Below are 14,661 nucleotides of genomic sequence, written 5' to 3'. Positions count from 1 at the left end.
CTCCAATAGAGATGATAGTCTCTATATGTACCAGAACAAATCCCTTTATCAATCAATCTAAGCTATAGAGAAAGAGCACATAAGAGCAGAACTAATTGGAGAACAGAGGCAGCAGACTAACAATGAATTGAATGATCTTTCTTTGTGCTGTATTACGTGTTCTTGCTATCCAGTGAATGAATAGCATCTGATGTTGGAAAAAATTCATCTTTTGTACATCGTATTCTGTGAAGCACAGAGCTGACAATTCAAGGTCAAGATTCAATTTACTGCCAATACACAAAATGCACAAAGCCCTTTTTCCTTTGTTTGTCTTGAAAGGGCACACAAAGAAGTACTGCTACTCCAATCTCACTATCATGAGACATCAAGTATCTGTGGATCTTGTCACCTCCTCCAATGCCATTGGTTCCTGCACCCCCACAATCACATGAATGCTCGAACCTGAGCTCAAGGTTTCCCAGCTAACTCTGGTTCTGAGCCTCTCATCTGATGAGGAAGCTGTCAGTCCCCAAGGTCCATTGGGAGCCCTGCTTGCCATTGGCACCCTCATGAATGCAGGTCCCCGGAAACTGGTGAGCAGCATTCCACAGCCGAGTGTAAGGCCTTGGGCTGTCTAGCCTGGTGCTGGTTTACTGCTCTGCTTTTCTACCCTGTTGGCCCCTCTCCTGGGCTTCTCCATTTCAATTGGCACTACTCAAGCCCTAAATTTTCCACCACTCAATGTTTCAAATTGTTTTGTTGGACATCATTCCATGTTGATGTGTTTATCATCTGCTTTCCCTGAGATCGGAGGATCGAATATACTCTGTCACTAACGCCATATCCTGTGAGCTTCATCAGTGAAGAAAAGTCATAATCAGGGAAAAATATATGGAAGTGAAGTAAAAGGTAGATTGTGAATGATGAAAATGGAGAAATTGGGATCCAGCAATGCAATGCGTCATCCTGAATTGTTTTTAAATGAGTATTGCTCAATTTCCATTGACAATAACAGTGACCAGGATGAACCCTCTGTAGGATCAGCCTCACCAGTGTTCCAAAAATTGGTACTGCAGTATGATGAAATTTGGCCTGGTCTTCAGTTCTCCAAAACAGGAAATAGGAAACAGGAAAAAGAAAGCAAATGTGAAATTCTAACCAGTTAAGTCAGTCCACTCTCCTTACACTGGTGGTGAAGGAGAAGCAGAGGTGGCAGAGAAATGAACAATTATCCAATAAAATATTAAATCATTGAATATCTGATGCCTTTCTTTCAGTAGATAGTGAGAGGTGGATACTGAACACCTCACACAGCATGGATAAAGATCATTTAATTCATCGTGACTCTGTTGGCTTTATTTTCCAATTAGTTCTACTCTCACTTGGTCTCTTCCCCATAGCTCAGCATATTTTCCTTTTACCAACTAATTATACAATTCTCTTCTAAAAGTCACTATTAAATTTGCTTCCAGCAAGTCTGCTCTAGGTCATAACCAATCAGTGTGTAATAATGGTTGACTCCATTTCCCTCTCACAATACCTCAAATCTGTGTCTTCTGATTACTGACCTTTGCAATTGAAAAATATTTCTATGTTTCAAGGTGTAGAACTATTTTTCTTACGATTACCAGCTTATCAACATTATTTACTGTTATTGGCATTTACTGCTAATGAACAGAATAGCAGTAATTTTATTTAGCTTAAAGGCTGAGCATTGACTTCTTTGCTAATTTAGGTAAAATTTTGAATCAGGCTTGTGGCGCAAGTTGTTAAAAGTTTTATTGACTTAGGACAGCAATTTTTCTGTTGACATTCAGAGCGATCCAGATAAATGAGTGTGCTGTTCACTGTTTTGGGGGACAGTTGGCACAGGGCTTAATTGACGAACTTGGATAAACTAGACAGAGAGAAACGATGATATTTATAATACAGTACCTTTCCCCATATCTGAAAAGCTTGGGACTGGACGTTTTTTCAGTTAACTAAATTTTTCGGATAACTGAACAATGGCTTTAAGCAGCTCGATAGCATCAATAGAACACTTGTATCAGTTATCGGAAGATTAGCCATCACCTATACCCGACACCTCTCCACCGCCATCGCCGATTCCCTGACATCTCTCCACTGCCATCGCCGATCCTGCCTGGAGCCCAAAGTCTTCATTCCTGCCTGGAAGGCCACTATCCTTGATGATGCTGGGACAGCAGAGAACCAAGTACAATGGAGGTAAAGAAGAAATGGAAAGAGAGAGGGAAGGGAGCTCTCTGAAATAAGGACATTCTTCCCATGTACTGCCTGACCAGCTGACTTCCTCCAGATGCCCACTGATGGCTCTGCTTCTCTAAGTGACATCCAGCCATTCACCATCTGTCTTCCCAGCTGGTTCTGACCTCCATTGCTACCAAACTGGGACTAACAGCGCATCAGAGTCCCACATGAGCACATCGAGTGAAATTTTTTTCAATTTGTGATGGCATGTCACCGCCGAAAAAAGTTTGGAATAATTAAAGATTTTGGTTAACCAAATTTCAGAAATGAGGAAACGTACTGTACAGTCACCAGCTAGGTTTGTCAAATCTTATTAATTATTGATGCAACCAACTCCTGGTAAGATATTTTCTCTGGATAGTATGGGGTAGGTTGAAAATTTTTACTATGTTATTTAACTGGTTTATGTGTGAGCAAGTAGAATCTTCCTTGGACTCTTCAGTAACAGAATTGTTTTTCTTTTAATAATGTGTATTGAAGAGATAGCTCTGTGAAAATAAGCTGTTATTGCACAAGTCTGCTAGACATTGGTATTTCATTGATCATTTATTAATATATTGGTAAGCAGTTCACATCCTTAAGTCACCACAAGCAGTTATTCCCCAGTCTTGCTTTTGTAGTGGAGATTGAGATCATCAGGTTATCTTAATCTATCCCTCTCTGAAATGGGTAGGGAGGCTTCCCTGAATCTGCACAAGGGCCAGAAAGTTGCTGATAAATTGGACACAGTGCATCACAAGCAAGCTCTTGAATTTGCTTTGTTTTCTTAATGATTAATGTGATTAAACAATTCCAGCAGCTGGCCCGTGGAAGTTTCCCTTGGGAACACTGGAATTTTACTGAAGAAAATATCTGGGGAAGAGAAGCATCATGTCAGATAAAAAAGAATACTTGAATGCCATTTTGGCTCTTGGAGTGCTGGGTGCCAGGGTCTGATGAGAGGGAGCTCAAAGTCACATGGAAGGAAATTGCAGCAACCTTGGGAACACATTACATTTACGTAGCCTTCTGTTGAAATGAAGAAAAGCAATTAACATACAACACCCATATATTTCAAAGGCTTGGGGGGAACTGGAACACCTGGTGGAGGACCACGCAGACATGGGGAGAACTTACAAACTCCTAACTGATAGCGATGGATTCGAACCCAGGTCATTGGCACCATGACAGCATTGTGCTAAACTGTTTCACTAACCATACCATCCATGGAGAGAAATGGACAGTCAAAGTTCTGAGTTAGAAGAGTCTCGTTGAAGGCTCCTATCCTAAAACTGTGACCATTCTCTCCATGGATCCTGCCTGAGTCTCTCAAGCTTCTCTTTGTTCACTTGAGAAAGAAACGTGTCAGGGTTGAAGATTAGATAAGAAGGAAAGATGAAGGGATGAAGGAACAGGATGGTTGGAGCTAACTACTTGTGTGTAGAATAAATCCCAGCAAGTCTCAACAGTTTCTTGTGTTTTTATTAGATTTCATCCAACAGTGGCCCACATTTAATATTATGTCATCATCAAGGATGTGGAAAAAGTCTTTATTTTGTAGCATATTAGCAATCTCTGCAAAGCACCAAATCTTTTGGACTGACCTCATTTTTTTAGTAGTAGATTGTATATTCCAGCTTTTGGAAAGGATGATACTAAGATAACATTTAATACCAAAAAACCAAAAAACTTTGCCAGGTTAAGCATGGAGAGGCAATTGAAACAGACATAATTCTAAAATATCAGATAAATCTACAGTGCAGAGGCCATTGAAAGTGGCAGAACAGGTTGAGAAAGAGGTTAATGTAAAACAAACAGAATACTGGGCTTTTCATGAATACAACCTTCATATGGAAGAACTCGACATTCCGTTTCAGTTCCGTGTGCAACAGTATAAATTGGAGATGGTGCAGAGGACATTTATACAAATTGTTCCAGTGATGAGGAACTTTGGTAATGCAAGTAAGCTGGAGAAGCAGGGGTTGGATTGGAAGAGTGGAGATCAAATAGAGACAGCTATAAGCCAGAAAGGAACCAGACAAAGAAGAATTTCCCATTGGCCAAAGTGTAAAGAACCTGAGGGGATAGAATAAAAATGATTGGCCAAGTGGACTAAAATGAGGAAAAAATTTATTTTTAATCCACAGTGAGTGGTTCAGCTCTGGAATATATTGCTGTCACTGGGTCTGAGGGGTCATCCAAAAGTGTTGTTCAGAAGGGAGCAGACAGGTATCTGAAAGGAAAGAATATGCATGCTGTAGAGAGAAGCAACGGAGTGGGACCAGAAAGGTTGTTCTTGCATAGAGTCAGAACTTGCCCAATGGCCAAATTGCCTCCATTTGAGCTGCATTCTTCTGTGACTCCCCCCCCCCCCCCCCAACCCCACTCTGTCTATTTGTGTTCTCCTTTCCTGCAAGCATTGTCATTTCAGAGGAAAGAACTCAAGTATCTCCCCAAGTGCCTATCAACTTATTTTCCCTTTCACGGACTACTCATCAATAGGCTGTTTGGCCACGGAGGTTGTCATGTATGAGTGTCATGCTACCCATAGACAATTCTGTATGGTTTCACTGGAGGCAGTTTGCAATATGTCCCCGTTTAATCCCTCTTGAACTACTCTTCCCTTCCCTCGCCACCAATCCATAATTATTTCCCGTCGCATGTTTATCAGGACAGTTATTGCAACAACAGTTGAAATTAACAACAGGATATAGACAGGATGCAGAGTTGCGTGGAAAAGTGGCAGTTGGGGTTCAATCTGGATATGTGTGAAATTATGCATTTGGAAAGGTCAAACATGGTTAATGGCAGGATTCTTAACAGTGTGGAAGAACAGAGGGATTCTTAGGATCGAAATTCATAGATTTCTCAAGGTTGCCATGCTGGTTGATAAGACAGTTAAGAATGCTGGTCTTCATTAGTGAGAGGATTGAGTTCAAGAGTCATGAGGTAATGTTGCAGTTCTGTGAAATTCTGGTTAGACAACACTGGGAAATATTGTGTTCATTTCTGGTCACCTCATTATAAGAAGGATGAGGAATCAATGGAGAGAGTGCAGAGAAGATTTACCAGGATGTTGCCTGGAATGGAAAGCATGTCTTGGGCAGCAAGGTTTTCTCTTCTAAAAGCTAGGTTTTTCTCTTAGAAGCAAAGAAGGATGAGAGGTTACTTAATAGAGGTCCACAAGATTATGAGAGGTATCAATAGGGTGGATAGCCAACACCTTTTTCCCAGAGCAAAAGTAGAAAACAACAGAGGACATCTATACAAGGTGAGGGGAGATGTCAGGAGTATTTTTTACACAGAGTGTAGTGGGTGCCTGGAATGCATTGCCTGGGGTGGTGGTGGAAGCTGCTACAATAGGTTCATTCAAAACACAGTTAGACAGGCACATGGATGTAAGAAAAATAGAGGGTAATGGGTGTGAGATCAGGAAGGTTTTGTTAGTGGAGTAGGTTCATGTTGGTCTGCACCAGCAACATGGTCTGAAGAGCCTATATTTGTGCCTAAATATTGTATGAACCAATCCAGTGAGACTGGTCTTTAAATTTGGGACCTTTCTGCTCCTTGTATTTATGCAGATTTTGACGGAGTTGTTGCTTCCTTGAGCCTTCTCTCATATGTGCACAGATACTATCTCTAATGCAATGCAACTGATGATGCAGAGAATAGAGCTGACCATGACTGAAACCTCCAGAGCAGGGAAAGGGTTAGGCATTTACAATTTCACAGCGAAGCTGGTCAGTCAGCTGGGTGGATGAAGAATTCTGACCTTTGCAACGAGCACAGCAATCTTTCCTGGACACTGGCATCTGAGGAAAGCCACTGACTCCCTCAATTTTTCACATTTCCTCCAAAGGATGAATACAAGCCAGAAAAAAATCTGTCTGAAGAAGATTTGAAAAATGCCGTCAGCATACATCACACTCTGGCAATAAAGGCAACTGAGTACGAGAAGCGGCCCAACGTGTTCAAGCTGAAAACAGCTGACTGGAGGGTCTTCCTCTTCCAAGCACAGTGCGTGATCTTTATGAATACAGAGAGGTGGAAGGTTTGTGGGAGTGGGGTGTTGAAGGGATGAGGAATACCAGCTGAGTTACAATTTTGTGAAATCAGAGCATGGAGGGGTGGGTGGGGGCTAGTGTGTTGTTTGTATACTCTTGTCTCACTTAAACATGTCTTAAGGAGTGTGTCTGGACATGGGCGGAGGTGACATCACATACTACATTCCTCATTCATTACATCATGAAAAAGTATCTTTCTGTAGTAGTTGCCAGGTTCCTTCAAAGCTGCATTACTAAAGCTTTATTTCCCCCTTAACCTTCATTGTCCTTTGATTAAACCCTCCTCTGCCCTGGGACAGATGTCTGTTCCCTACCTCAGTGACTTCCCTTTTATTTTAAGCCACCTGTGCACCTTCATATATCACCCACTGCACTGGAGAGATTATCTAGATTTCTAACCACTATCTCTAAAACAGGCATTGAGCCCACAGCCTTCTTAATTGGAGGTGAAAGTGATCATGGCTTGCAAGGGGGAAGAACATATAGCAACTAAGTTCCAAATATTTAAGCTATAATTGTTGTGTGGGTAAGAAAGGTAGCAGGATATTTACATAAAAAGGCTACTGGATAAAATAGTCTGAGCCCACTGTTGTATATTTTTACAGTTGCCGCTTTATTTTTTCTGTAACTGTCTGGGTGTTCATCATTTCACAGAAGCCCTGAAGAAATGGAATCTTGGATAAATAAAATGAATCTTGTAGCGGCCATATTTTCTGCCCCTCCATTTCCAGCTGCTATTGGTTCGCAGAAGAGGTTCAGCCGTCCACTTTTGCCAGCTACCACCACCAAGATGTCACAAGTAAGATTTACATATGAGCAAATATGTTAGCTCCAGGAGTAGGTGGCCTGGCCCCTTGAGTCAGCTTCGGCATTTATTAAGATCATGGTTGATTTGACTGTAACCAGTGTTGCATTCCTGGTAACCTTTCACTGCTCATTTATCTCTGTGCCTTAAGGTTCAAAGACTGTGTTTCAACTGCTCTTCGAGGAAGAGAGTTCTAAGCACTCCGAGTTAACAACTCCCTGTAGTTTATTCTTGTCCTGAGAGTTGGCACCTCCATACCAGGCAGTGACCAGCCAGAATGATCTCCACAATACACCTGTAAAAGTTGACTAGACTTTTCGATGACATACCAAATCTCCTCAGACACCTCACAAAGTATAGCTGCTAGCGAGCTTTCTTTGTGAATGCATCAACATGGCGGCTCTGGGACAGATCTTCAGAGATGTTGAAACCCAGGAATTTGAAGTTCTTGACCCTCTCTGCTACTGAGCCCTCGATGAGGACTGGGTCATGTAACTCTGACTTCCTCCTGAAGTCTACAATCATCTTCTTGGTTTTGCTGACATTGAGTGCAAGGTTGTTGTCAATACACCATTCAATGAGTTGATCTATCTCCCTCCTGCACACTTTCTCATTGCCGATTGTGATTCTGCCAACAACTGTGGTGTAATTGGCAAATCTGTAGATGGCAGAGGGGCTGCATTGTCTTGTCTCAGAGCAAATGCAATGTTAATTTCTTTGCAAGAGGTTAAGTTCAGAGGGAATAAAATACACACCCAGTTAAAAATGCAGTGATGATGTGGCAGAGTTTTGAAGGAGTAATTTTAATCTCATTCCCTCAGGGGAAGCTGACCACTACCCACTTTACACCTGCTATATTTTGTAATTAATGGCAAGTCAACTGATGGAGTGTTGAATTGGAATATGATCAAACATCAGTTTCATTGTGATTGTATTCAGTCAACATTATCTCAGTTAGGTGGGTGGACAAGGACAATTACTTTCCTTTATTTTGTAATTTGAGTAAAACTCATGTTATCTTTCTTTTCCCTTACTGGACTATGATGAGAACTTTATTAACATAATTCCTGAACGACACAGGGGATTGGTGCTTGAACACACATAGCGGAAATTGACATTCTGGTTTGATGTCCACAAACAGTGAGGTTGAAACTTTTGGGACTTAACATTTCCAATACCTTCCCAGAGTGAATTGATGAAGATCAATAGATATTACCTCGGCATATTCCAGTTCCCATTGCACCTCAGATATTCCACTGTAGACTTGCCCCCATGACATTCCAGAGGTCACTTTACCACCCCTGGGTATTTCATTAGTCACTGTTCCCCACGTTTATTCCAGTGGTCACAGTACGCACCCCCCCCTCCAACCTAGGGTATTCCAATGGTGACTCTAACCCCAATATTCCGGTAGTTCCTATGTGCTTAGATTTTCCAATGGTTATTGTGCCCTCCAAATATTCCAAATGTCTCTATACCCTGGATATTCCTGTGGTCACTATACATCCAAATATTCTGTGGTCACTGCATCCCCAATTATTTGATTTCCCAATACAGATGATCAGTGCATCTAAAAGAATCCAAGAGAAAGCGGTGTTATAGGATGGGCTATCAGTTTTTGTGTCTTCTCTATGTTAGTTCCTTAGCCCCTTTAAAAGGTAAGCCTGAACTCCTTGGTGTTCTAAAGTAAAAACAGAAAATCCTGGAAAATCTCAGCAGGTCAAGATCATGGAAGGAAGAGTTTATGTCTCAGGTGGAAAATCATTTATTGGGATTCCTTGCTACTGGACTGTTGGGGATGGATATCCAATCAAATAAACTGCCCTGGTCACAACTTACACAATGGCCTCTTCACTTCACAAGCTCTTATGACCTTATTGACAAACAAAGTTTGATTGTAGTTTGGTAAAGGGGAGAGCCATGATTTGTCTCCTTCTGCCATGCAACTCCCTGTGCATTTCTTCAATTTTAGTTGCTGGGGCATAAGTGGGCACAGTGGCGCAGTTAGCAAATCTGCAGCCTCAGAGTGGCAGAGACCCAGTTTAAATCCTGACTTCCAGAGCTGTCTGTGTGGAGTTTGCATGTTCTCCTGATGACTGCGTGCATTTTCTTTGGCTGCGGCAGTTTTCCTCCCATGTTCCAAAGATGTGTGGGTTGGTATGTTGGTTGGCCTCTGTAAATTGCTCTCTAATTTAGGTGAATGGTGGATTCCCTGATCAGAAGAGGCATCAGATCAGAGGTCAAGGGGCCTGTGAACCACAGTTAACCTTGACCTTCACCACTTTTATGTGAATATACAGTGGAGGAACTGATTTTCAACAGAGGCAGGCCCCTACTCCCTTTACCATGATGCACTGGGAGTTGAGAACAAAGGTCATGCTCCCAAACTGATGGTGTAAATTCTATGGTCAACTGTGGAGGTAATGCATTGACACTTGTGTTGGAATGGATTCCAACAGGAGGTGTCCAGTCCACTGGGCAAGACTAGAACAAGAAATGGCTTCAAACATGCTTCTGAATAGCTTCTTTATGCCCGATTTAAACATTGAAAATGGGCTTAGTCAAATCCAGTTTTGGGGCTAATGATGTACATTTTTGTAGCAATTTTCATGACTCTGTCTGGAAGTCCCAAGGTTTGTTACAACTAATGAAGTTCTTGTAAAGCCATGGACACAGAGTAGGAAATGCAGCTGCCAATTTGTGAATAGTTGCCTGAATGGCCAATATTGCACAAAGCAAAATGTGGCAGATGTTGCAAATCTGAAATAAGGACAGAAAATGCCGAAAATATCCAGCATTTGGGCAGCATGTAGAGAAAGAGAGAGGGAGTTAATGACTGATATTGGTGTCATTTCATTAGACAGATCAGATAAAGAAGCACTCAAGTTTCTGCTGATCTGCTGAGTACCGCTCTAATTCCTGATTAAAACCCACCTATCCTTCAAAGTAACAGCTTTGGTCTTCCTCCCATTTGAAAACCTAATCATGATTTGGTTAAATGTCTCATTTGAAATAAGGATCTATCGCCTAGACTTTTGTGTTCAGTTCTCTGGGTTTGGGGTTTAAATGCTCATATCATACTGTGCATAACTGACCAGATACACTTTTTATATGGTGACAGGAAGACAAATCAGATGAAGCATTTTTGAATTTGCTGCAATAATGGCAGGCAGAGCCCACAGATGAATAGATATTCAGAGTTGACACTGAATTATTGCCTCAGAATGTGTGTTCCTCCAAGCATCTTGTCCAATAATCTCATTCACCTCCTGGATAATGAAAGCAAAAATAAATCAGTAACACCCAGCAATAAAGGAAGAATAAATTAATTATATATGACAGCTATTCTTTAATTATTAAAAAGATTCAATTTCATAAATCATCCACCTTAATTTGCAAACGGGAGGAATTCAAGCCAGCAGAATCTAAAACCTGGAGGAATACTAAAGCATCCTTCAGATCCTCATATGGGCAGTTTCCTTACAGTGCTTTCAGGCTTCCCTCTCTTTGTGCGACAGGCACTGCTGATTTGAAGGTTATTCCTTCATAAAACTAAAAATGGATTAATCAGGAAAAAGTCAGAATTGCCTGAAAGTGGAATTAAATCAGTGCAAGGTTGTTGAGATGTTCCAATCACGCGGTGGACCCTTTTTCCTCAATCATCCTTCAACATTCAGGATTGGATTTGCTCATGCACCATTTACAGTTGTTTTAGTTCAAATGTGTTGAATTTTGATTGTCAGCACCCAGCTATGAGTCAGCCTTCTGTGATTTCTAATGATATGCTTGTTTTAAGCCTAAGGTTCCTGATGGTGAAATGCATGGAGCAGATTAGTGGAAATGATAAGCCAATGCCTAACAAATGGTTAAGTCTGCCTTCTGCAAAACTGTAAATAATCATGTTCATTGTTGTCCAATGAAAGTGTGTGTCACAGGTATCTCCTCATCCCATACCTGGTCCTGAATTCTATGTGAAGGTGAATGCAGTCATGGATGTAAATCCCAAAGTTATTCCCCACCCACAATTTTAACAATTCTTGCAAAATTTGAAGAATACAATCCAGCAGAAAACCGAAGGTGCAAAATTCTGCCAGGAGGCCATCAACCTGAAGAGTTAACTCTCTTTCAGTATCCACAGATACTGCCTGATTTCCTGACTGTTCCCAAATTTTATTAACTAAGACTTGCTTTGAAATTCTGATTTCTCACTTCATCCTCCCTGGACAATTGTGACCACACCTGTGTGGCCTTTCCTGGCCCCTTTAACACTTGACACATGAAGCTCGGTTGCATTCAGGGCTGTTTAGGAAATCATTTTCACTGGAATTGTGGAATCTCCAACTTAACCTCTGTAACGTGCAGAAAAGGTGTGCAGATTGCAGAGTATTTAGCGCTGCACTTCATGGTCTTGTATACTATGCCCCCTTTTACAACATATTTTGAGTTATCTCATAAAGATTTTGTTACTCCGGGTGCTGTGGGTTTCTGTGAGGCGTGCTGCACAAACTGGCGACTCTGTCTGCTTTACGGTAGACAAAAATTAAAAGAATTTCATGTATGTTCCATTCTAAATGTAGTATTATATGACAATAATGGAACCTTTTTAACTTTTTAATATTGTTCATTAATGTCCAGTGTTAAAGCATGATATGATACTTTTACATCTGTAGTGCTGAATAGTTATCCCACTATTGACCAGAATGCTTAAAATGTTTTTAAAAAACATCATTTACATGCAAGCAGATATACAAATTAGAAGCAGAAGAACACCATTCAACTCAGGCCTTCACTACCATTTAATAAGATCATGGCTAATATGATAATAACCTTAAATCCACCTTTCTTTCTACCTTGGTAACCTTCCATCCCACTTTGTGGAAGTGAATTCCAAAGATTCATGATCCTCTGAGTGAAAAAAAATACTTTGCTTCATTTCTGTCTTAAATTATTGGCCTCTAATTATTAAATAGTGGCTCTTAATTCTAAATTCTCCCTCATGCAGAAACAACCTCTCCTCAAATATCCTTTCCAAATCCCTCAGTATCATAAAACATCTGCTGGAGGAATTCAGCAGGTCGAGCAGCAGAAGTGGGAGAAAAAGTTCTTGATGAAGAGTTCTGACCTGAAACATTAACCATTCTTTGTCTCCCACAGAAGCTGCTCGATCCACTGAGTTCCTCATCAGCTTGGTTTATACTCAGGATTCCAGCATCTGTAGTCTCTAATATCTCCTGAGTGCTCTCTCGATCTTATTTAGTCAAGTCCCTGTTTGCTGTTCTCTACTACAGTGGATGTACACCTAGCCTGACCAACAATCCCTCATCAGCCTACCCACCCTTTCCAATTTTTAGTCCATAACCATATTCTTCTTTGCATCTTTGGCTTGGCTTCGCGGACGACGATTTATGGAGGGGGTAAAAGTCCACGTCCATATAACCATTTACGGAGCGGAAACAGGCCATGTTGGCCTTTCGAGTCCGCACCGGTTCACTGATTTTGTGCGCCCTCTTTAGGCATTGGTCCCGGTAGATCTTCATTCAATAACGATGGACGAATTCAATGCAGGTGGAATCAGTCGTAGAAATGTTTGTTAACAGGTCCAATCTTGACTTGGGCCTGTACCCCATCAGCATCTGCACTGAACTGCGTGTAGCTGTAGTTTGTGGCTTCTTGGCAATTATTTCTAGGGTCTGTCCAGTCAACCTTGGAACAGCATCCAATACATTAACATAATTGCTTAAATAAGGAGGCCCATACTTTGCATTGTACGTCACTATGCAAGCAATATATTCTTAATTCATTGTGTGAATTCCTGTTGTGTTCTGTACAACAGCTCAAAAACAGTTAGTGAAAGAAGATCACACTATTGTACTAAACATCCATCCACAGATATCTTTACAATATTGTTACCAAGGTAACTGGCTATCTGGGCCAATAAATCACTGCTGGTGTTTTTGTTTGACAAGAGTCACTGTCCACTGTGTGTTTGCTCTGATCAGCCTTCCTCTCCCATGGAATTATTTGGCTTCTCCTTCATAATGCCTTTGTGGTTTAGCTTCACCACTTAATTTGGCAGCAAATTTCATTTTCTCACTAGCCTCTTGGCTAATAGAACATTAAGTACTGACTGTTAGAAATAAAAGCAGGACTTGACCATTCAACCTTCTATGTCACCAAGTAAGATCATCTGATATATTATTTCAATGCCACCTACCCCATGATTTCCTTAACATCCAAAACTTCCACTGATATGTATCAATGACTCAGCCTTCACAGCCCTCTTGGGTAAAACAAAATTCTTAAGATTCACTGCTCTCTTGTTGAAAATATTTCTGTTGCCTGTCCAGAATAACCAAACCCATATAAATTTATAATTCTTGCTTTTGAGCTCCTGAACTAGGGAAAGCATCTGCCGCTTATATCCCTGACAAGCACTGGAAGAGCAGTGAGGCCATTTCTCATTTTTCCCCACTATGGAGAGTTGAGCACCAATCTGCTTAAGCTCTTCTCATAAGACGAGAACACATTTGGGACTCGTTCTTCTATGGAGAGACTCAATCTCAAGCATAGCATCCCTTTGCTAGGGAGACCAAACCTGTACACAGTATTCCAGATCTTGAAAATCAAAAGCTGAAGATGATGAGAAACTAAAATAAAAGCAAAAATAAAGGCTAGACACACTCAGCAGAATCCATGGGAAGAGAAACAAAATTCATCACCAGAGACAAAAGAGGACTCAGATATTGGAACCTAAAGCAAACAGCAGCAGCCAGTGGTCAGGCATCCAATGAGTGGGGTGGGGGGAGATGGGGGAATGAATCATGGATGTTTCAGATTTGACAAGGGGGTTTGATCTGAAATGTCAACAATTCCTAACCCTCATAGATGCTGCTCAACTGCTGAATTTCTCCAGCAGGTTTTTTTTTGTTCTAGAGTTCATCACAATTCTAATGAAGGGTTTTCAACCAGAAACATCGACTTTGCTTCACTTCCTAAAATGTTGTCTGACCTGCTGGGCATTTCCAGCATTTCCTGTGTTCTATTAACATCCTCCTGACACATTCTCCTCGGGACCCTGTATGACTGCCGTATGACCTCCTTGGATCTAACAACATTGATCTATGAGGTTTTAGCTTTATTATTTGCCTGCTGTTTGTTCCTGTACTGACTTTCCTTTCCAGGAAATGGCTGCTTCCCTCTGCACAACAAATGGTGCATCCTGGCACTCAATGCCTTTTCAGTTCATGCTTCTTCCGTTCCCATTAGTGTCAGCAGTGCTGGCATCTTGTGCTACCCTGCTCTCCAAGTTTTGAAGCCAGTTGAGTTTCTGGCTGCGTTTTACCTGTTTCTGAGCCACGAGCATATGGCATTGCCATGGAAACATGACATGACATGCGGTAATGTGAGAATTTTTTTGAGCGTTGCATTACAAATTGCACCTACTGCCGTGATACTGCCAGCTGCCCCTTAAATGATGATGGAACAAAGTTAATAATAATTTCCATCTCTGTGGTTAAGTTCCTGGCCTTGAGTTCCCAGTTTCTTTTATGTTACTTTACACCT

The 14,661-nt window shown here is 41.2% G+C and overlaps 1 protein-coding gene across 12 annotated transcripts in view; it reads left to right on the top strand.

Annotated features, from left to right (window-relative positions):
• The window catches only part of psd3l (pleckstrin and Sec7 domain containing 3, like), a 538,648-nt gene that overhangs the window by 502,031 nt on the left and 21,956 nt on the right, over positions 1-14,661 (top strand). For all 12 annotated transcript variants that reach the window (XM_069925817.1, XM_069925820.1, XM_069925819.1 and 9 more), the window contains 2 exons: positions 6,089-6,246; positions 6,948-7,092. In XM_069925817.1, the coding sequence (XP_069781918.1) occupies positions 6,089-6,246; positions 6,948-7,092 (303 nt within the window). The remainder of the gene's footprint in view (positions 1-6,088; positions 6,247-6,947; positions 7,093-14,661) is intronic.

The sequence above is a fragment of the Narcine bancroftii genome, chromosome 3 (assembly GCF_036971445.1).
Source record: "Narcine bancroftii isolate sNarBan1 chromosome 3, sNarBan1.hap1, whole genome shotgun sequence".
NCBI classification, from domain to species: Eukaryota; Metazoa; Chordata; class Chondrichthyes; order Torpediniformes; family Narcinidae; genus Narcine; species Narcine bancroftii.
This window is presented reverse-complemented; position numbering and strand designations above follow the sequence as displayed.